Source organism: Centruroides sculpturatus, unplaced genomic scaffold, assembly GCF_000671375.1.
Source record: "Centruroides sculpturatus isolate CEXI.00-Female unplaced genomic scaffold, Cexi_2.0 scaffold38, whole genome shotgun sequence".
Classification (NCBI taxonomy): Eukaryota; Metazoa; Arthropoda; class Arachnida; order Scorpiones; family Buthidae; genus Centruroides; species Centruroides sculpturatus.
In genome coordinates, this window is record NW_019384306.1 from 130,226 (window position 1) to 152,269 (window position 22,044).

Here is a 22,044-nt window from a genome sequence, read left to right on the forward strand (position 1 = left end):
CTGCAAGAAAAGGTGTTGTAGTAAGTGTTTTTTGAGAAATAGAATTGTCGGGTATTAATGTATCACGGCTACGACCGCGACTGTGTAATCATAACTACCTGCAAAGCATATGCGAAGCAGTGTTAATTAAAAGAGGCGTACCTCAAGCCAGTAGCATTTAATGCTACTGTACAGGTCAGAGGGAGTGCTCCACTAAATCTAAAAATGTCGAGCTCCGTCCCTTACCCAATGTGGTCCTGGCCGAACCCATAACGGGCTTGCTAAAAGAGGCTCTCTTAGTGCCAACAGGACGGAAAGATTTAAAAAAAAAATAATAATAATAATAATAGTACTTACAGGACGGTATGAGTAATGAATAAAAAAGGCAAAAACAATTTTTAAAAATTATTATTTTTTTATTTAAAACAAATAAAAAAATAATTTACAGAAATTAATTTAATTAAAATATTTAAAAGTAGTAATTAATAAAATATTTTAATATTTATTTATTATTAATGCTGATGCAATTTCGTAAAGAGGGAGCGTCATTCGCACATGTGCTTTGCTTAGGAAGACAAGATGGCGGACAAGCTTAAGGATTTTATGGGAAGGTTTTCTAAAGGTCCTAGCGGACTTTCCACCGGTTTAAAGTTATTAGTGGCTGCCGGTGGATTGGCTTACGGCGTTACTCAATCTGTGTACACGGGCAAGTATCGTATTTCTTTTCTAATTCTCCCAGAAAGCTTTTATATTGTTTTCGTTCTTTGTAGTTTGAAGATAAAATGTTACACGAGTGTATAATGGGAACGTTCCTTATCAGTTCCAGAATAATTTATATTATTACAATATCTTATATAATTAAAAACAGGAATTGAGTAGAAACACTTATGAATCTATACGTTCGGAGTTGGTAGAAGTTACCTTTCGGTACTTTATAAATATACGCTGTACGTAGACCTAAACGTAACGATAAGATTCCTCCTGAATGAGACGGGTGTGATCTTATCAGAGCTGTAGATCATGCTCATAAAATTTCGGAGCTCCAAACCTTCCATTCAGAACTGCAATTTTACGTGAAAGAGGGGCTTGAACCTGTTACAAAANTAGAATGCACTGTTAATGATTCCTTTATTTTGTTTTTCTGAAATAGAAAACGGAACTGACACGTGACCCGATGCAATGGCTTCGTTAAGATTTTATTAATGCTGATGCAATTTCGTAAAGAGGGAGCGTCATTCGCACATGTGCTTTGCTTAGGAAGACAAGATGGCGGACAAGCTTAAGGATTTTATGGGAAGGTTTTCTAAAGGTCCTAGCGGACTTTCCACCGGTTTAAAGTTATTAGTGGCTGCCGGTGGATTGGCTTACGGCGTTACTCAATCTGTGTACACGGGCAAGTATCGTATTTCTTTTCTAATTCTCCCAGAAAGCTTTTATATTGTTTTCGTTCTTTGTAGTTTGAAGATAAAATGTTACACGAGTGTATAATGGGAACGTTCCTTATCAGTTCCAGAATAATTTATATTATTACAATATCTTATATAATTAAAAACAGGAATTGAGTAGAAACACTTATGAATCTATACGTTCGGAGTTGGTAGAAGTTACCTTTCGGTACTTTATAAATATACGCTGTACGTAGACCTAAACGTAACGATAAGATTCCTCCTGAATGAGACGGGTGTGATCTTATCAGAGCTGTAGATCATGCTCATAAAATTTCGGAGCTCCAAACCTTCCATTCAGAACTGCAATTTTACGTGAAAGAGGGGCTTGAACCTGTTACAAAAATAAAATTATTCCCCTCCAAAAACATTAATTAAAAAACTGGCCCACCAGTGATCAAGCTGTTCCATTCCCAGTAATGCATTTGTCTGTAAACCCCTGAATAGGAGCCAGTTACCCTTAAAAAGACCACCTGGAAGGCATCGCCCAAGTATTGCCATAACTTAACAAATACATTAAAAAACTAGATGAATAAAAGTCGGTCAAACTTTACCTACGTGCGCCGTCATGGCAGCACAGTGGCTACTCATGTTCTAACACACGGGTTCCCAACCTATGGGTTGCGACCCAGAAGGGGGTCGCGACGGGTTTTCTGTGGGGTCGCCAACTTATGCAGTAAACTAAAACAAAATTTTCACTATAATGTAATATTTATTTTTAATGGTGTCTTAAAGTTTGAATAATTTCAAGTTTGAATAATAACAGAAAGAACTACCGAAATTTCTGTAAGGTGCCTCGAATCTAATGCTATACAACTAAGAAAATTCCAAGAATTAACGGAACAATGTAATTATATTGTAAGATTATTTACGTATAGTTGTAATTAGCATTTTTTTGTGACAGAATAGCGTACCCAGATTACACTTATTTTAATTTTTAAAAAATTAAAATAAGTGTAATCTGGGTACGCTATTCTGTCACAGTTGGTTGAAACATGTGTTGAGAGTTTTGAGAGGAATAAATTAAATGTTGAGAATGACATGAGGTTGGCGTTAACAAAATCTCACCCGCGAATTTTGAGGCTGGTTAATAATACATGCAATTTCAACTATCTCATTAAATTAATTATTAAACATAATTTAAAATAAAATTATACTAAAAAACTAATTTCATTGTTTTTTAATTACCTTATTAAAAATACCTTTTTCAATTGTATCGGGGTCGCGGGTCACTTGGCTTTTATAAAAAGGGGGTCGCCACCCGAAAAAGGTTGGGAACCGTTGTTCTAACATAACTTAGCCTAACCTATTCTAATAAATAGGTTAGGTTAATTAAATTAATTAAAAACCTACTAATGTGAGGTGGGAATAAGGACTTATCACACCAGTGATAATATGCACAAACACCCAGGTATAAATGGAATACATTTAATAAAACGAGAAGGGGTGTACATTAAAATCGATTAAATTAACAGTTAACATGAAATAACCAAAATGCATTTCGGACTATCAGAATAGTCCCTCTTCAGTTGGTATACATATATAAAAAAGGTGAGATACTTAAAATTATACAAGACAAAGGAACTGTTATAAAGGTATGATCATTGATCAATAAATGGGTGTAGAGGAGACAGTCTTAAGTTGGCTTCATTATATTACATGGTAGCTTGACATAAGGTTACTATTATAAACAGTATTAAAATTAGTGGAATAATAAGGTAATTGTTTTACAAAATAAGTTTTAGCTACATACCATAATAGTAGTAAGATGGTGTTTGAAGGTAGCATTGCTACAAGATGCAGAGCAGTTATGAGGGAGGTGTGTTACAGGCAACATCTGGAGAACAAGTGGTGACTAACATCTTAATGGCCAACCTTCATTACATTACTTCTTAACCAGATGTTAGTATTAAGACTATAGATTTCATCATTTAACAGATGAGGGTCTGGGCTCAAATATGCTGATAGAGCCTAGAGATAGAGAAATATGCTAATAGAGTCTGTGCTTAATTTAATTAAACCAAGAGCAAAAAGCAATTTCTTTATATTAAAGTTAGGTTAAGTTAGGCCATGACGGTGCACGTAGGTAAAGTTTGACCTAAAAATCGTAAAATATAAAACAGACTTTTTACCATTTCTCAACAGGAGTTATTTGAATTTGCTGTTTTGTATCATTTGTTTTTTACATTAAAATAACTTGATACAGAAACTTACCTACTTAGACTTAAGGTTCAACAAATTTATTGGTTTAATTAAAGACAGTTAGATTTCCTTTTTGTATTAATAGTTAGAAACAAAAGGAAATTGATGAAATAATTTAAAAAATCTTAAAAGGTAAATTTCGGGCAAGATCCTCAAGTTTCACATGGTCTCGGTAGCAGTACGAATGTTTATTAAAGTAATGTTTTTGATCATTGAATATTACTGAATTAAATCAATTATGTGTATTAATGTGGTAATATAATGAGAATTTTATAAAATCGTAAGAATTAAGAAAGAAATCCTAAAACTGTTTAAAAATTGGTAGAGAAGCAACAAAACTCGTATTATAAAAGTTAAGAATTGAAACGTGGCCTATTTTTATTTTTCTATTTAAATCTTTTTTAATTTATATATAAGTAATTAACAATGCTTCTAATTAAACAAGAATTAGAAAGTATTAATTAATGACTTGTTTAAAGGTAAACTACAGGCTTTTAATTCCCATTTTGATAGAATGCACTGTTAATGATTCCTTTATTTTGTTTTTCTGAAATAGAAAACGGAACTGACACGTGACCCGATGCAATGGCTTCGTTAAGATTTTACAATAATGATGTGCATTTTGAGTATTTGTACCACTTCTCTTATATACTTCTGTTTACAAGTAACTATGTTAAGAGATTAATGACTACTAGATATACTTCTGTTTACTAGAGATGTTATAAAAATGTATTATGTAAAATTTTAATAAGGTAGTTACATTAGGTCATGCATGTAGGGTATGATTTTGTTCACCCATTTTGAAGTTTAATAACTAATGTCTGTTGTTGAAAATTTCTGAAATTTTGCAGGGAAGTTTGTGTATTAGGAGCATTGATGCTATTAAATTTCGGTGGTTAAAGGTCGGGGGTCACATGTCACATCTTGTGTGGAGTCAGACATAATGTAGATTTTACTTGTTACAATTTTTTATAAAATTTATCTCTAGCTTCAGAAGTAAGCTTTTTGCCATTTTATAATGTAAAAAGCTTTTTAAATAAAATCTCCTGACAGATGGCACCATCACAGTTTTAAATTCTTTTGCCAGGAGTTACTCGCTCATTGTTGGATTTTTTTGTAATGTTTTAGAGTTAGTGGTTGATAATCAAAATATTAAATATTACTCTATTTGTTACTCCTTCTGAAGTCATGTATAGACTAAAGAGGTTTTTTCCTGGAATGTAACAGTGCCCTAAGCAGACCATTGCTTGGTTTAGTGCTGTCTGGTTAGGCCATTTTTTTCTGGTCTCAAACAAAATTCTGAACGGTAACAAGCTTTTCTAATAAAATGTTTATTGATGCTACTGCTTGGAACATTGTTATGATAGGTTCTGTCTTTGAAGCTCCAATGTAAACATTTTTTTGATGTTTTGGAGTGGAATAGTCTTTGAAATGAACAATCTCTGAACTGAGTGTTGAGTAGATTCTGTTACACTCAGATGTTAAGAGTCATATACATACTAACAAGCATGTTACAATGCCTGGTTGGAGTGCTGTTAAATAATTGAAAGTGCACTATAGTCTGTACAAGACATCATCAAATACAGGTGTTTTTGTATACTTTAATCAAAATAATACATTTTATTTTAATTTAAAACTATTATTTAAATCTTCATATAAATATATTAGAATGGTAATACAATGTATTGGAATATAATTAATTAATTTTAATGATCAAAATTGTACAACCTAATCCTGGGAATTTCTATGATATTTTTATGTGGCCTAGGAACAGAAAGAGTGTCAAGACTCAGAAATTCTATTATTAATCATTCATTCACTAAGCAATAATTTATGGTTCTCAGGATACTTTTTGTTAAGAGAGACTGAATAGAATGTTTTCTAAATAATATAAGATGTATTGTTCATTTTTATGTCAATTTGATCCCTTCACTTTTACCACAGGCAAGTTTAAAAACTGATGTAAAAGTGCTAACAACGTACATGGAACCAATAACTGGTGTGAAATAGAAAAAACAAACACAGATGTTTCCAACTCCTTCCAAGTTCTTCCTCAGGTGTTATAATGGTTGCCAGATGGAACATTGTAAAAGCTTTTTATGGAATATAAAATTTGAACAAGCATTTGAATTATAAGTACATAAAATTCAAAATAACTAAGTTGCACATGCATATTTCTGTGTTTAACCTTGGCTGGATATCTGTTAAGCACAGGAATACGCATGCACAACTTAGTTATTCTGAATTTTTGTGCCTATAGTTCAAATGCTTGTTCGAATTTTACGACGTTCCATCTGGTAACCGTTATAATACCTGAGGAAGGAATCTGAAGGAGTTGGAAAACATGAGTTTGTTTTTTCTATTTCATACCAGTTATTGGTTTCATGTACGTTGTTAACTGCATCCCTGTGTGGTGTAAAAGTGCTATATAGTAACCAACTAAACAATGTTCCATTGTAATCAATTATGTACCTCAAAGCCTGTAACAGGCTTCAAGGTACATAATTGATTATATTCCGGTGTTGGGTGAAGTGAAGTCATAATATTCCATTGTAATAAATTGAATACTTATAGCTGATAAAATATTATAACAATTGGAGCAAGGAATTGGGGACATTTGCTGTATTTTGCAAATCACATACATGAATAGAATGATATAACATGAAGGATATAATAGAGTTAAACACAGTTATCCTGTAAGTTATACACACAAAAATGCAATATATTTCTTTAAAAATGATTTATTTAGAAAGATACTGATACTTATTTTATGCAAATTGTTTTCCTCATTTGATAAATACTTCATCATAGTCTCAATTCTCTTTTGAGTTTATGTAATAAAACATTAAAGGAAAAAAAGTAATATAAATTGAAGATATTTTTATTTCACGAAGAATGAATTGTTCCTAAATCAAAAGTTAAGAATAAAATTAATTATTTTATGGAGCAGAGGGGTGATGGAGACAATGACAGTTAGGGTACAACTATGTAGACACGAGTGAGCAACAATATGTGGCAAGAAGAGGTGATGGCATTTCACACTGTTTCTTGCTCTCATCTGTGTTGTCATAATAAACAAGAGCATAAAACGTCATCACCTCTTCTCGCCATATATTCTCACTCACTTGCTCAGATCTGCATAGTTGCACCCTTAGAGGGTCAGAAGATGGTGCTTGGAATGATTGCATACATTAGAGAAAGTGAACCCCCTCATGCATTTGGGCATCATTCCCAAATGCATGCAGTGTTTGACTTAAAAAGTACACATTCAATTTAATTTTTATTTTACAATTGGACTGTCGAGGACAGGAATGTTAAAACCGATTAACTATTACAATATAAATTCTTAAAATGTTGACTAAATGATGGACATGATTGATGCAGGAGTTGCATTTGGGAAAGTTAATGTAAAACAAAAATTTGTACAACAGAAATATATTGAAATTCCAAGAGACTTGTTCCTTAAATGCACAAATAATTATCAATGTAAACAATTCTTTGATTTTATGTTAAATATAAAAAACCCTTTTAATTTATTGACATAAATAAGGTAAAGTTAAATAAAATTGGTATGTACTATATGAAAATAGTTACTTCAAAATATCAACAGAAACTTGCTTGTATGTTATATTAAAGCTTTCTGTCTCAGTTAATATTGATAAAGGTATCTGCACTACAAGTAATTGATAAATGTTGAGATACCTTTATCAATTACTTGTGTATTATTTGTGTTTCTGCTATATAAGTGCCATTGACTGTTTTTTTGTTGCTATGCTCATATTAATGTTGTATATGTATTTGTAAATATGAAGGTAATGTCATAATTATTGATCATTACTGAATGAAAGAGTATGAAGCCAGTTGTATTAAGTTTCTATAGGCCTTCACATAGTCTCTGACCGTGTGTAGCATCTGTTCAAAAATGTCTGGAGAGCATCCTACTCTGTTGGCAGAGCCATTTTCACAGATAGAGCAATTGGACTGCTCTATTGCAACTAAAATAACATCTGTCAATGGGAATTGTTGCCTTCATAAATACTTGGTTTCTGGAACAAGTCAAAATTACAGGGAGACATGTCAAGTGAATAAGGCAGATGTGCAACAATCTCCCAACCTTATTTCGGTTGCAGTGTTGTTACCGTATTAGCAATATGACAATAAGTATTGTCGAGTAACAAATTCAACTGTTCTTGCACAAATGCAAGTCTCTTGTACCAAAGTGTGTGTTGTAAATGAGGTTTAAAGAATATTTTGTAATGCTGTGCATTAGCTATTGTCTCAGAAGACAAGCTTGTGTGAAGATAACAGTAGCAGCCATATACTGTGATAAGCATCATTTTACATCTTCAGGATACTGGATAACATTCTTCTGGTATCTATATGATAAGCATTGCTTTGACATTACTAAGAGATTGCCAGAGCTGCCTTGCTCTAGGGGAACTGGAAAGTCATCATTCAGCTAACATGTCTCCCTCTGATTTTGTCTTGTTCCAGAAGCTAAAGGAGCTTTTAGGAAATTAATGATTTCTAATAACAGATGTCATTCTAGCTGCAATAGAGTGGTCCATGCAATCTAGCCATGAAAATGGCACAACTCTGCCAATAGAATATGGCACCCACTAGACATTAATTTATTATTCATTAATAAAGCCTGTAGCCTCTTACAAAAGTATAAATGTATTAAATTTGTCCCTTAAGTTTTAGTATGACAATTAAAATCATTGTGATACTATCAATATTTATATATTTTGGGAAACACTTTGTTTTCATTATTCTTACTAGTTCATTTAACTCTCAAATTGGGGGTAGGTGTTAAGAGTATTTATGAGGGATTCAGAAAAATTTTGTGTTATAGCTCTTAGGATATTGAAATGTTCAGAATGAACATATTTCATAAGCTTTGTTTACACTGTCATACAAACCACTATGAAGAATAAAACAAACACTAACGAAAACAAAGTATTGTCTGCATCGTACTATGCAACACTAAGTTAGGATGTGATTGGTTAAAAAGATTTCAGATACTTAAAAATTCAAAAAATTGATTGTTTAAATGAACTGAAGTTTGGCAAAAGTTTAGATATTCTCAACTCCTAATGTGAACCTCTTGAACACTCACCAAAAGGTAATTTTGTATGGCAGTTTGTATCTACTTTTTAGTGATTTGTATGCCAATGTAAATCTTGCTTAAATGGAGAGATTACTATATTTATTCTTATAGTTTGTGATTAGTCATTTAATGTAAAAATTTGACATATTATGAATTTTCAGTTGAAGGTGGTCATAGATCCATTATCTTTAGTCGTATCGGAGGTGTTCAAAATGAAGTTTATGCTGAAGGATTACATTTTAGGTAAGTTTTGTTTTGTTTTGTTTTCTAAAGATATTTAAATAATTTTAAAAAATCTTTTCACTTTATGCTCAATAACATGTTTTTAAGAAGTCCCGCTATGGACTGCTAATGCACTTAAATTCAAGTTTCAAATATTATGAGATTCTGAGATATGATAAATCTAAGTTTAATTTTTTTTTTTTTAAACATAAATGGCATTATCTGAAAATTCTTAAAGTATAAATACTTACAGAAAAATAGAGTTTCAGTTACTCCAGTACCTCTTTCTAAACCATGTTTATGGTACTGCCTTTTGGAACTAAGCCTTCTTAAGTGTTAGTCCTCTTCCTCTTCCCCCACAGGAGAATTTCCAAACATCCCTTCTTAGTGTGCATTCTCACGCCATACACTACTAAAACGCAGTTAAAAACAAAAAAAATTGCATCTAAAATAGTACAGAAGAAGCCGTTCTTCAGGTTAAGCCGTAATCCTTTCCCTCTCCCCCATGGGGGAATTTCAAAAAATCCCTTCTTAGTGTGCATTTTTATGACGTACCTTAACCGTGTACCAAATTTTACCTCTTTAGGTCCAGCAGTTTGCTCTGGGCGATGATGAATCAGTCAGTCAGGACATGTAATTTTATATGTATAGGTATACAAATGAGGATGTTTGTTTGCTATACACTCCTAGGCCATTCAACCAATTGCTATGAAATTCGGCAGTTACGTTCAAATACTTCTAACTTAGATTATGTCCTACATCCCACCCCAAATTATACACTGGTCTACATCAAAATTTCCTTTTACATGAAAATGTACTTTAACTAGTTTTCAATTTGCCGAATCTAATTACAGAACTTAGAAGTGATAGTTAGCTCGTATTGTTCATTTATGCTACATGAACCCCTTCTCATCCAGACCCGAGATACTTGGTCATTGTACATAGCGATTTTTAGATCTTTACATTACATTTAAAAAGATTGGACTACAGATCAAATCTGTGTCCTGGAGAAAAGAATGTCAAGCATCTTCCTCTAGTAGAATCCCAACGAATTCTTCTTTCACCTTTACATATTAAGTTGGGACTAATGAAGAACTTTGTCAAAGCTCTCAACAAAGATGGACCAGCCTTCAAATACCTGCAAAGTAAATTTCCACATCTAAGCGATGCCGAAGTAAAAGAAGGAATTTTTATTGGTCCTCAAATTCGAGAAATTCTGAAGGATAAAAACTTTGATTCGGTTTTAAGGGCTTTGAAAAGAAGGCATGAGAGTCTTTTAGAGGAGTCATTCATGGTTTTTTTAGGCAATAGGAGATATGAAAATTATGATCAGTTGGTAAACAATCTTCTACAAAAGTATCAGCAGATGGGTTGCAATATATCCCTTAAAATTCACTTTCTTACTCTCATCATGATTTTTTTTTCCTGCCAACTGCGGTGAAGTAAGCGACAAACATGGCTAACTATTCCACCAAGACATATCGACAATGTAAAAAAGATATCAGGACCGGTGGGATGCATCAATGTTAGCAGACTACTGCTGGAACTTGAAAAGAGATACCCCTGAAAGTGATTACAAAAGACAAGTGAAAAAGAAGAGAAAGTCTTGATTAAAAAATGTTATAATAATTTGTTGTTATTTCTTAATTCTCAATTTCATGTAAAAAGTTACAAAAACTAAATAAATATAGTTGAGGTTCTTTGACATTTTACTTAAATTCATAGTACAGTATTTAATACAGTCAGTCAATATCGTTTATTATATACAAAATAAGTACATTCCTGGTGCCACAATGCACTGCCGGGTGTGGAAACATGATAAAGTATAGTACAGCTTGTTTGCAATACATGAATTACAGAAGTAACAAAGGTAAAATAAGGTGTTATACAAAGAAAATAACATTATCTACGAGTATTGATACATCTAAATTTTAGCCAGATACAATAATTACAGTTGTTTACAGGAGTAGAGGTACATAATAGCAAAGATAGATAGTAATACAACATAAATATAATCATTGCTGACAGAATATGGTTATACAAAGAAACCCGAAAAATATGATTTTGATGTAGAAACAAGAGATGTAACAGAATAATGACACACGTCTTAATACAAAAGGAGCCCAGCAAGTTGTTTATCTAGTTGGAGAATAAGGTGCAGTACAACCCAGGAAATGCTGCAAAGCAGCAAGGTGCTTAAATGTGTAAGTTGTCACAAGAAGTAGCATAAATATACGTATACAACAGGCCAGAGCAAAGGCAGAGGCGATGAGAAAGAAGTAATTAGAAGTAGGAATACTCGCGTATGGTGATTGGTGCTACGCGTTTGTAGGCGAGCACTATGTTGAGGAAGGTGGGAAAAAGTTCCTTGTGCTTAAGTAGTTCTTGCTGCTGACATGGCCAAGATATATTAATTTTCTTTGCCATTAGTTTGATTTCTAGTCGTTCTTTTGTGAGGCAGATGCATCTGTATAGATAATGGTTGGGGCCATCCACTTCCTTGCAGATGGCACATAGGGGATAGCATTTCCTCGTGAACCGGTGCACATAATTGGAGAATTTTCCGTGACCAGTTATAAACTGTGTGAGTTGAGAGTTGTTGCGAATGCAAGTGTAACTGTAGTGATTAATAACATTAGGGATGAAGTGATGGTTGCTATGATTGAGATGCAGGAGTTTTGCCAATGATGAAGAACTTCAGTATATAGGAGATTTTTGATTTTTTGATGGCTGATCTTATGGTAAATGGATTCAAGCGTGTTATCGTTGGTGGCATCCTTCACCAGCTGGTCTGTTCTTTCGTTACAGGCAGTGCCTTGATGCCCATGAACCCAGCTGATGCAGTAGTTGTTGGCGGAGTTGTGAGTTTCTTGATAGCAGTAGAGAGTGGATGTAGCTGTCTACGGTTAATGAGTTTAATGGCGGGCTGGCAATTGGTAAGGATAGCAATCTGCTTATTTGTGCAGCGCTGCTCAGACCAGTTTATGGCCATGTGAATGGCCACAAGTTCGTCCTGGAAAACGCTGCATAAGTCGTCGAGTCTGTACATTTCGTGATGGATCTCGTGATTTTCCCTTATCACAACGAAGGCGCAACCGATGTTCCCATTAAGGCCTGAGCCATCTGTATAAATCTCCAGGTCAGGGTTGCTGGGCATGTCAGTGCTGATGTGACTATTGATATACGGAGGGGTGATGTCTATGACTGGATTCATACTTTCATAGTTAGCACCAGGAATGTTGTAGGTATCAATACTGATGTCATGCCCAGTTTTGAGTTTTCAGAGCTTGTAGCTGGCATGAATGATATTGGTAATGGGTGGCTTATGGGTAATGATTTGTAGACTATGATTTGGTGTAGTTCTGTTGGTTCCGGAGATTAGGATTAGGGCTTTACGCTGTGATGATATCAACTTCCTGTGCAGATGAACTTTATTGGCGGCCCAGCCCCAGCTGCTACTAGCATAAGTGATGATGGGTTTAAAAATAAGATCGTAGATGATGCTAAAGGCATTAGATTTTAGTCCCCATCTTTTGCAAGCGACCTGAGCAAAAGCTTGAAAGATGAGGTTAGTGCAGTTGGTGATGTATTTGACGTAGTCATCCCAGCTGAGACTGTGGTCCATGCAGATACCAAGATACTTGATGGTTTTTTTAACTTTAATGGATCTGTTGTTTATCCGAATAGTTGGAGTGCGACGATAAAGATTCAGTTGGCCAGACTTATTAAATACCAAGCAGGTGGTTTTTTCGACATTAAAATAAAGCTTATACCTGAGGCACCCAGTTGTAAATCTGATTGAGGGTATCATTGCCTCTTTGCTCAAGTGCCGAGTGAGAGTTACCATCGATCAAAACCAGGACGTCATCTGCGTAAGTAGTGATGCAGTTTTGGCCAAAGTTCTCATGGAGAAAAGGGTCAAAAGTGAGGTTCCACAGAAGTGGTCCACAGACCGACCCCTGCGGCAACCCTGAGCAATGCTCCTCTCAACTTGCTCTGACCCGTAATGAAGAATGGCTTTTCTGTTGTTGAGATAGTCTCTTAATAAATAGTAGATGTTGGCTGGGCAGCCGATTTGCTTGAGTTGAAGCATGATGAGACGCCACCAGACAGAATCAAAAGCCTTAGAAATATCTAGGCTGATGGCTAGTACATACTTGTGTGTGTTGAGGAGGCATTCGGTGTTCTTTATGACATGGTGAATGGCATCGGCAGAAGACCATTGCTGTCAAAAGCCGAATTGTGCTTCACTAAGGATGGTATTGGTTTCGATGTGCCAGGCCAGGCGGTCTGTTAAAAGTCGCTCAAGAACTTTGCCAAATACGTGCAGCAGGGAGATAAGCCGAGCACAATCAGGTTTGCCAGGCTTTGGGATTGGAATCATTTTTGTAATTTTCCACTTGTATGGGAAAATCCCATTGTGCGGGCAACTGTTTATCATATTGCTGATGTGCTCGGGTATGAGATTCCAGATAGTTTTGGCTATTTTGCTGTTTATGTTGTCAATGTCAGGAGCTTTATTGTCCTTAAGAGTCATGAAGGCATGATTAATTTCATCGTGGCTGAAGTCCGGAGAATGGTCAGTATGAATAGGTGAATTCATGTCTTCCCGCACTTGTTTGTGCCAAGGGGTGTCATCATTTGTATTGTCCTCGATGCAGAAGGAGCCCATTTGTTTGTTGATGATGTCATGAAAGCTGTTGCCGATGGATGCTGTGTCATGGTTGACCAAGATTTGTGTTTTCCTGATTTTATTGGTGCACAGTTTTGTTATATAGCCCCAAGGGTTGGAAGAAGCTGCAGAGCAGTACAAAGAAGCCAAGAGTGAATCGTGGCTTCTTTGATTTCCTTTTTATAGAGTACTTCGTGGTTAAGATAGAGTTGTTTGAGATTGGTGCAGTTGGGTTCCGTTCTGCATTTTTGGTAATTCTTTCTAATCCTGTTGTTGATGTTGCGAAGCTCAGTGAGCTTATCTGTCCACCAGGGGACAGAGCGGTGCTTAGGAGTAGTTTTTGGGATGTATAGCTCACATGCACGTTGTATGGTATTGATGTTATGGTCGAGCGCTTGACATGTGCTGTCCCTGTTGTTGAGGCTGCAGTCAGTAAGATTAGAATCAAGGTAATTCTGCATCTCGGACCAGTCGGCAAGTGTTAAGTTGTATTTGTGTTTAGAGAGGTCAGGAGAGCTCATGATTTAATCAATACTGAGAAGATGAAAGGAGATATATGAATGGTCACTCAGACTGCAGTCATCAAGAATCATCCACCTATCAAGATCAGTGGAGCAGTTTGAGCTACAGGTGGTCACATCTATTCATGTTTCTCCTTGGGCAGAGGTGAGAGTGGGTTGTTGAGTAGCTGAAACCTGTTTTGGGCAAAAAACTCCTCGAAGACATCGCCATGTCGATCCTGTTGTTCACCGCCCCAGGTAGGAGAATGAGAATTGATGTCCCCAAGTAGAATGACCTTGGTGTCACGAAAGTTGTCATTCAGTGGATAAGTTTGTGGTGCAGGATGGAGAGGTTAGGGTTCGTCACAATGGTAATGGCCCACGGGTACTTGTCAGTGCCTCTGAGCACAGAGCAAAAATTGGGTCGACAGGCAGTCTTGTTACGCAGACAGTAGGGTTCCTAAACGAAAATTAGATCATATTTGTAACATTTACTAGCGAGAAGGGAGGTGGCAGAGATGCCTCTTCCCAGATTGATTTGCAGGCAACTGATACTATTTTTCTTACTAAGATCCATAATCTGTGTGGTCACTGATACTATTTTTGACTTGCTGATAGATCGGGCAGGAACTGTCACGAGCATTGTGTGAAGTTTGGTTAGCTTTCTCAGTATGGCAGTTTGTACATTTTGGACTATTGGCACGGTTTGGACATTCTTTGTATGTATGATTACCTGCACAGTGGCTGCAGGTGGAAGTCTCGTGAGCACAGCTTTTGATATTGTGCCTGTAACCACAGCACCTGTAGCACTGAATTATGGAGACAAAGTTGGCTACTTTGCACCGAGACCATTCTATGTTTAGTTTTTCTATAGTAAGGAGCTGCCGTCTGAGTTGGGGCGTGACCTCCACTATCCAGTTACAATATTGCCCATTCTGTTTTCCAACATTAAACTTAATTTTAAAATGTTCACTAAAGTCTTCTTCTTTATAGTTCTCATTTAATAAACTATTTGGTTCATAAATTAATTTGGATAGGACCGCGCAAACTGTTTGTGTATGGAGTAGATGATAATATGCGGATTTCTCTTTTTAGGTCTTTTTGTGTGTAGCTCCGGAATATTTTCCTGTATTTTTTTTCCAGCTTTTTGGTTTCTTGTTTGTTGTTTAATTCTATAGCAGTTCCTCTGGAACCGATGCACTGAATGTGCTCAACCCCAATTCTCAGCTTAGAAGACTGGATTTTTTCTTGTATAAGCTTGCGAGTATTGTCGCTGTTCTTGTTATCATCCTTTTGATAAACCAAGAGGACGTCTTTGCTCTGTTTATTGGTTTTAATTTTTTCTGAGGCATTAACAGTGATGCCAGATTTCAAAATGGTGCTATAGGAAGGAATGGAAGTAGACACTTGGCGTGCCTTTGTCTGCTTTAGTTCAGTTATGGCCTCCTGTTTTGTCAGCCTTAGCAGAAACAATTTTCAGCACTTCTTCCTTAGTTGGTAGTTGTGCCAGTTTTTCCTTGATGTTTTCTTACAGAGCATGCTTGCGAAGAGTGGCTTCGGCATTGGTTATAATTTTTGCAATCTGTTCTGTGAGGTACTTGATATGCTCTCTGCCATTGAGGTGGCCTTTAGGGTTACTGTAGCAGTAACCTCATCTAAAATTGTATATGAATCCTCCAAAAAGTTTGAAATGGCATTTCGAGCCATGCTGAGGATATATTTCTAGTGAGAGAAATATCCAAAAAATAACTGAAAGCTGTCTGGCGCTCTAGTCTGATGCATGTTGACACGCTAATATTACGTATTACCAAGACAGGCTAGGAGGAGCACTAGTCTACCCCAGTCACAGCGGTGTGAAGGGGACGAAGGAGAATAAGAAGTAAGAACAATAAACTATGGCTAAATCTTATAAATTAACAGAAAGTCTGCAATGGGAAAGCAGCTGTAGCCCAAACACCGAGCAGCTACAGCATGCCGAATGGCTGCACCCACCACGTGGTAGGGAACAAAGCCTTTTGTCCAGCGAAAAGAAAAACGGATCGCTTTCAGAGTTAAAAATGATACACCATCAAGATAATAATAATAGCACTATGTACAAATAACCGCTGACAAAGAATGAAATAGAAAAAGCGAACCGAACACGTGGGAGATGGTGCAAAAGTCCAAAATTTCGAGCTCCAATAACCCAAGCAAAAGTCTAGCAAATTAAAAGATACTAGTACCCGCGGAGAGCGCTTGTCTTCCTGACTCCAACAATGTATTACACTTCGCTATAATCCACTTGGTATTAAAAAAAATCATGATCAAACCCGGATCACATGTAACACACAACATATCACTTCCGACCCCTAGCAGTCAATCCAGTATTTAATACAGTCAACCCCCTGTAACACTGTTGATTATTCTGTTTTATATGAATTCCATGTTGTACAAGTCACTTAGATTTTACAAATACGTGTGCAAGGCTGTGAACAGCTCGCATATTTGTAAAATCTAAGTGACTCGTACAACATGGAATTCATATAAAACGGAATTATTAACAGTGTTATAGGGGAGGCGACTGTATTCGCGATATTTTGAAACCAAGATCTAATTTTAAAATTTTATTTGTATATTCATATTCAGTGACCCCAAATTAGTATAAAAACATAGCATTTATTTAAAAGACACACAAAAAGTTTGATTTTGTAGCCAGTGAATTATCGATTGGATTTCTATATATTGATTATTTTCTGTCTACATTTGATTGCTGGCTTTACATGTAGTACCATCTATTGGAAAAAATTTAACAAAATTAACTAAATGTAACTCTTACAAAAAAAGGATATATTATATTCACTGAATTACTGCAACAATGATATAGATGCACCATTNAATTCTAAAAAAATATATATTATATTCACTGAATTACTGTGATAATGATATAGCATGAAATAGATGTGTCATTATGCCTTTACTGCAACAGGTAGTGCATAGCACTTACCTGCGTGTAGTATAGTAGTGTTTTGCCCCTGTACATCATACTTAGTTTCTTAGAGTTAATATTAGAAAATATTATATCTGAAAAATTGATATATTTTCAATTCCTGTCTACTTGACCATTGAATTTGTGCCATTTCGTACCATCCGAGTATTGCGATAAATGCGAAATTAGTAAACTGAAATAAGCAAACTCTTTATATGGTTTTGTTTTAATGTTTGTTATGTTATAGTATTTGATTTATATAACTACAAAGGTTATCTTACATAAGGGTTTATCACACCGAATGACCAATCTAGCATATTTTAAAAGTTCTTTATTCCTCTACTGTACACAATTTAAAGAATTTTTAAAATGTGTTAGATTGGTCATTCGGTGTAATTGAATAAATTCTTTTTGATTGTAAGCTCACTTACTAATTTAATAAAATTCCCTTTGTTATTTGCTTTTCCATGTCTCAATAGCTATTAATAATTGTTTAGCGTATATGCTTTGATAACTGCTAAATTATCGTTTAATAAAATTTTTCTTAACATTTCTATTGTTTTGCTTCCTCTATTAAAGGTATTATTCATTTGATAATTGGTTAGTGATTAAGTTTATTATAGCTATTTTTTTTCTTATGTTTTAATTGTTAAATCTTCAATTCTTTTATCTAATTTAGTTATAAGTTCTAAGTTAAACCCATTTAAAGGTAGATTAAATTCTAAGCCAAATTTAGATCAGTTTTAGCTGGATATTAGGGTAACTGGTGACACCTCACAAGTATGCCAGCATGACGTATAGAGTTTACAACATAAATTACTACATATCTTAATAGGAATCAGATTGTGCTTTGTTGTTTGTATGTGCCTTGTTTGAGGACCTACTTACCTCTCTTTTGAGTGATCTTGAAGGATGATTGCACGTTCTCAATAGTACTCATTACTCACTAGTACTTGTACTAGCAACTGAGAAGTTGTTAGATATACATGTCCACTACAAAGGCTATTAATTACAAGGACAGAAACTATCTCACCTGATTGGAAGTTCTTTTAGGAAGTGTGCCTTTGTCCCCATAACAGCATGGATAATAATTTATTTGAACTAAAACATGTGTATCATATATTACTCCTACTGTTGTGTCCAATAAAATTAATGTTCCTTATATGTCCACTTTCTCTGCACATTATAATAGCATCAAAGGAAGACAAGAGTTTTGTCTTTTACTTTTTATTTCTCTTTAATAAACTACTAAAAATTTTGTAATCATGTTATGATTTTATTTTAATTAGTTTTTATTTATATTTCTAGAATTCCTTGGTTTCAGTATCCCATTATATATGATATTAGAGCAAGACCTAGGAAATTATCTTCTCCGACTGGAAGCAAAGGTATTAAAATTTCTTTATAAAATAATTTAAAAACCTTTGGACTTTAATACTCTTTCTTAATTTAGATTTACAAATGGTTAATATCTCTCTTCGAGTTTTGCAACGACCTGATTCAGCCATGCTGCCCCTTATCTATAAAATGTTAGGAACCGATTACGACGAGCGTGTGTTGCCTTCAATATGCAATGAGGTTTGTCTTTTTTTATCGTAATAGTTAAGAATTATATTTAAAAATCTATAAATGTACTTTTATTTTAGGTTTTAAAGAGTGTTGTAGCTAAGTTTAATGCATCTCAGCTGATAACACAACGACAACAAGTATCTCTATTGGTCAGAAAAGAATTGACAGATAGAGCACGAGATTTCAATATTATTCTCGACGATGTTTCAATTACTGAATTGAGCTTTGGAAAAGAGTACACTGCAGCAGTTGAAGCAAAGCAGGTTAGTTTCTTTGTATTCTATATTATTGGAGCAATTTTTCTTCTGAAGTTCTTCTGAAACATCAATCATATATCTCAGGCTTAGAACATTAATTTTTTCTAAGCTTGAGGTTTGTAGCTGGTTATACTTTGACAAGAAAAGTGATGTTCTAGTCGTTAAAAACTTCAAATATAAGACCAGCGTACAACCATTAATGAAATGCGAAGTTTATTTAGGCATAAATTATGAAATTTTTCAAACAGTTTACTGCCTGATACTTAAAAAACTGTGTTTCTAATATAGGTTGCCCAACAAGAAGCTCAGCGAGCCGCTTTCGTAGTAGAGCAAGCCAAGCAGGAACGACAACAGAAAATCGTGCAGGCGGAAGGTGAAGCCGAGTCTGCAAAAATGATATCCTTTAGAGTCCACTTTTTTAAATTTAGATTTGATTTCCCACCAAATGACGAAATCCAAAATATGAATGCTGCCACTTAATTTTACAAACCTGAGCTTTTATTCTGTATGTTTGTGAATCTTGGTGCCTGCATGCGAGAACTTTGCTAGCATTGTAAACGCAAACTGAACATTATGTTCACTTTCTTGAAATTCATTGAAACTACAGATTTGTTTCTTTGATTAAAGCAAGTGATACAGGTTTCTCTCTAATTGTTTGATTCAACTGGAGAGAAACTATTTACTTTTCCGAGTGGCAGCAATATTGATAATATCTTTAGTAATCTGATGGTGAAAAAATGTCAAACTATTTTGAAATATTACAAAAGTTGTTGTCTTTAGCTTTGATTTACTTAGGAGATGCCATTGCCGCTAACCCGGGATACTTGAAACTTCGGAAAATTAGAGCCGCACAGAACGTGGCAAGAACGGTAAAAACATTTTAACTGTTTCATCCAATATTTTAAGTTAATATAGTTGAATGATCTTGCAAGAACATTGTATATGGTGTATGTTAAAATGTATCAGTGTTCTTTCAGGATCTAACTTCTCCAAGTAAATAAAATGCTTTTTAATTTAATTAACTGCAATTTATCAACATGAGTTATGAGTGTTTTGAACTCCTTAATCATTCTGTACATATCTAATAGGTAAAAAAATAATCAAACAATTATTTTATATGATGATAAGTTTGTTTGTTAAGTTACGGCAACTCAACACTTGGACGATCTGCCTAGGGAGGATGCCTTCCGGAAGGTCTTTTTAAGGTTAACTGGCCCCTATTCAGATGTTACAGATGTGAAAAAACCCAGAAATCTCCACATAGCCAGTCTGTCCTGGCAAAGCACGAACCCATGACTGAACTCCCAATGTTCAGGGAACGGAACCACTTAGCTACTGGTGGGCCCTATGATTGTTAAGACTCAAAGACCAAAAACATTTGTGCATTGATTTAAAATAAATAATAGTTTAATTCTGTAAAATTATACAGAATTTTGTTTGAACAGCAGAAAAACAATGAATTAACAAAAACTGAATAATTTTCATAATCATTTTAACACTTAAAATAAATATGACTAACTGAATTTTTAATTTAATAATTCCATTCACATTTGAGAAAATAAATAAGTATCTAGTGAATTACTTTTATTGAAGTTATCACATATTTTCTTTCCTGGCTTGTTATAACATAACATAATGTGAGAAAGTATTGTAATTGTGTCAAATTTGTCTCTTTGCATCTTTGCAAATCTTGACATTTTATGATCCCCTGAACTCAAAAAAAAAAAAAAGGTAAAAAAGGGGAAGAGAATTCCATGTGTGTGTTGGCATCTCTTTCGTTTAACATCTCAGGATGGGATAAAGATTAAGAAATGAAATTTGGCATTGTAACTTGTGTATAAGGAGCATTGATGCTATTAAATTTTGGATTATGGAACTCGAGGAGATTGTGTCATATCTCGTGAGGTGGGACTAATGAAAATTTTACTTGTTATTGATATTTGGAATATTTTTAAAACTCATCTTTAATAATATCTTGTAACAGATGGTGCCTCACACAATTTTAAGGTCTTGTTATACTAAAATATAAAATTTTAGTAGTAACTGAAAATTATCAGACTTTTTCACGTTCACTACACAGATTCAACTGACTCATCAATACCTTCTGAAGGGTCATGACCAGCCAGTATATCAGTATTGCAACTGCTTTCTAAATGTAAAACACATACTGTGCGATTGCTCTGCCTTCGAGACGAGGCATAGACAGTATTTTGGAAATGCAAGTCTGACAGGGGTTTTGGGCCAAAGGCCAAATCTTGACAACCTACTTGACTTTATACATATTAGTGACTTTTAAAAAGAGATTTAACTATTTATTTACCTTTTACTTTTATATATATTGTTGTTTATATACAACAATAAAGATAAACACTTGTTGTTATTTTATATTGTGTATGTATGTATATATATATAAGTTGGACATATTGACCATTTGGCAAAGTGCAGCTTGGCCTATGTGGCTGAAGTTCTTTTATCAAAAAATACTTGCAAACTTTTTCCAGATTGTCCAAGGCAGCAGTGATAGATGGATCTAGCAGTTAAGAATAAATGTCTTAACTATTAAAAACATTTGCCAAAATTGACTTTATGGGGGAATGTGGACATAACTCTAGCTTTTCTCCAATTAAAGAGTGCTTTAATCTTTTATCTATTCTTTTCAATGAATAATATGAAGATAAAATATTTCAGACAAAATTCCAAGTTTTGGAATGTAGCCAAAACTTGTTAACATCTTTAGGATTTTTAGCTTATTAAAGTATTTATTTATTTATTTATTTATTTTCATAGCATTGCTAAAAATCTTCTTAATATACTTTTCAGATTGCCGCTTCGCAGAATAGAGTGTATTTGAATGCGGGATCGTTGATGCTGAATATTGCCGATAAAGATTTTGATATAGTTAGCACCGACATTCTCCCGGGAAAGAAGAAATGAAGTTAGAATTTTTTACATACTTTAAGCAAAATATTACAAATTATATGGGAATTTACATTATGTATAAAGGCAGGCCGAAGGTATGAGTTGTATGAAACCTAAACTTGTCTCGATATGCAGAAATTTAGTTTAAAAATTAGCAAATACAAATAAACCATTTTTCAATAAAACTATTTGATATTGCGTAAC

The 22,044-nt window shown here is 34.5% G+C and overlaps 1 protein-coding gene and 1 non-coding gene across 2 annotated transcripts; both read left to right on the forward strand.

Moving 5' to 3' along the window:
* Positions 1–1,217: 1,217 nt before the first annotated feature.
* LOC111619151 (prohibitin-2-like) lies at positions 1,218–22,028 on the forward strand. Its single transcript, XM_023360828.1, has 8 exons — positions 1,218–1,372; positions 8,898–8,979; positions 18,404–18,483; positions 18,549–18,673; positions 18,742–18,927; positions 19,210–19,317; positions 19,713–19,790; positions 21,742–22,028. The coding sequence occupies exons 1-8, from the start codon at positions 1,246–1,248 to the stop codon at positions 21,853–21,855; spliced, it is 900 nt and encodes a 299-aa protein (XP_023216596.1). The 5' UTR covers positions 1,218–1,245; the 3' UTR covers positions 21,856–22,028.
* Positions 19,362–19,653, forward strand: LOC111619378. Its single transcript, XR_002755738.1, has one exon. It is a non-coding gene; the product is annotated as a small nucleolar RNA U85 (small nucleolar RNA).
* Positions 22,029–22,044: the final 16 nt, after the last annotated feature.

Bases quoted from the DNA above. Each gene is read 5' to 3' on its own strand.
- LOC111619151 (XM_023360828.1), top strand. From the start codon at position 1,246: ATGGCGGACAAGCTTAAGGATTTTATGGGAAGGTTTTCTAAAGGTCCT. The intron at 1,373-8,897 runs GCAAGTATCGTA...ATGAATTTTCAG, and splicing joins TACTCAATCTGTGTACACGG to TTGAAGGTGGTCATAGATCC. The intron at 18,928-19,209 runs GTTAGTTTCTTT...TTTCTAATATAG, and splicing joins CAGCAGTTGAAGCAAAGCAG to GTTGCCCAACAAGAAGCTCA.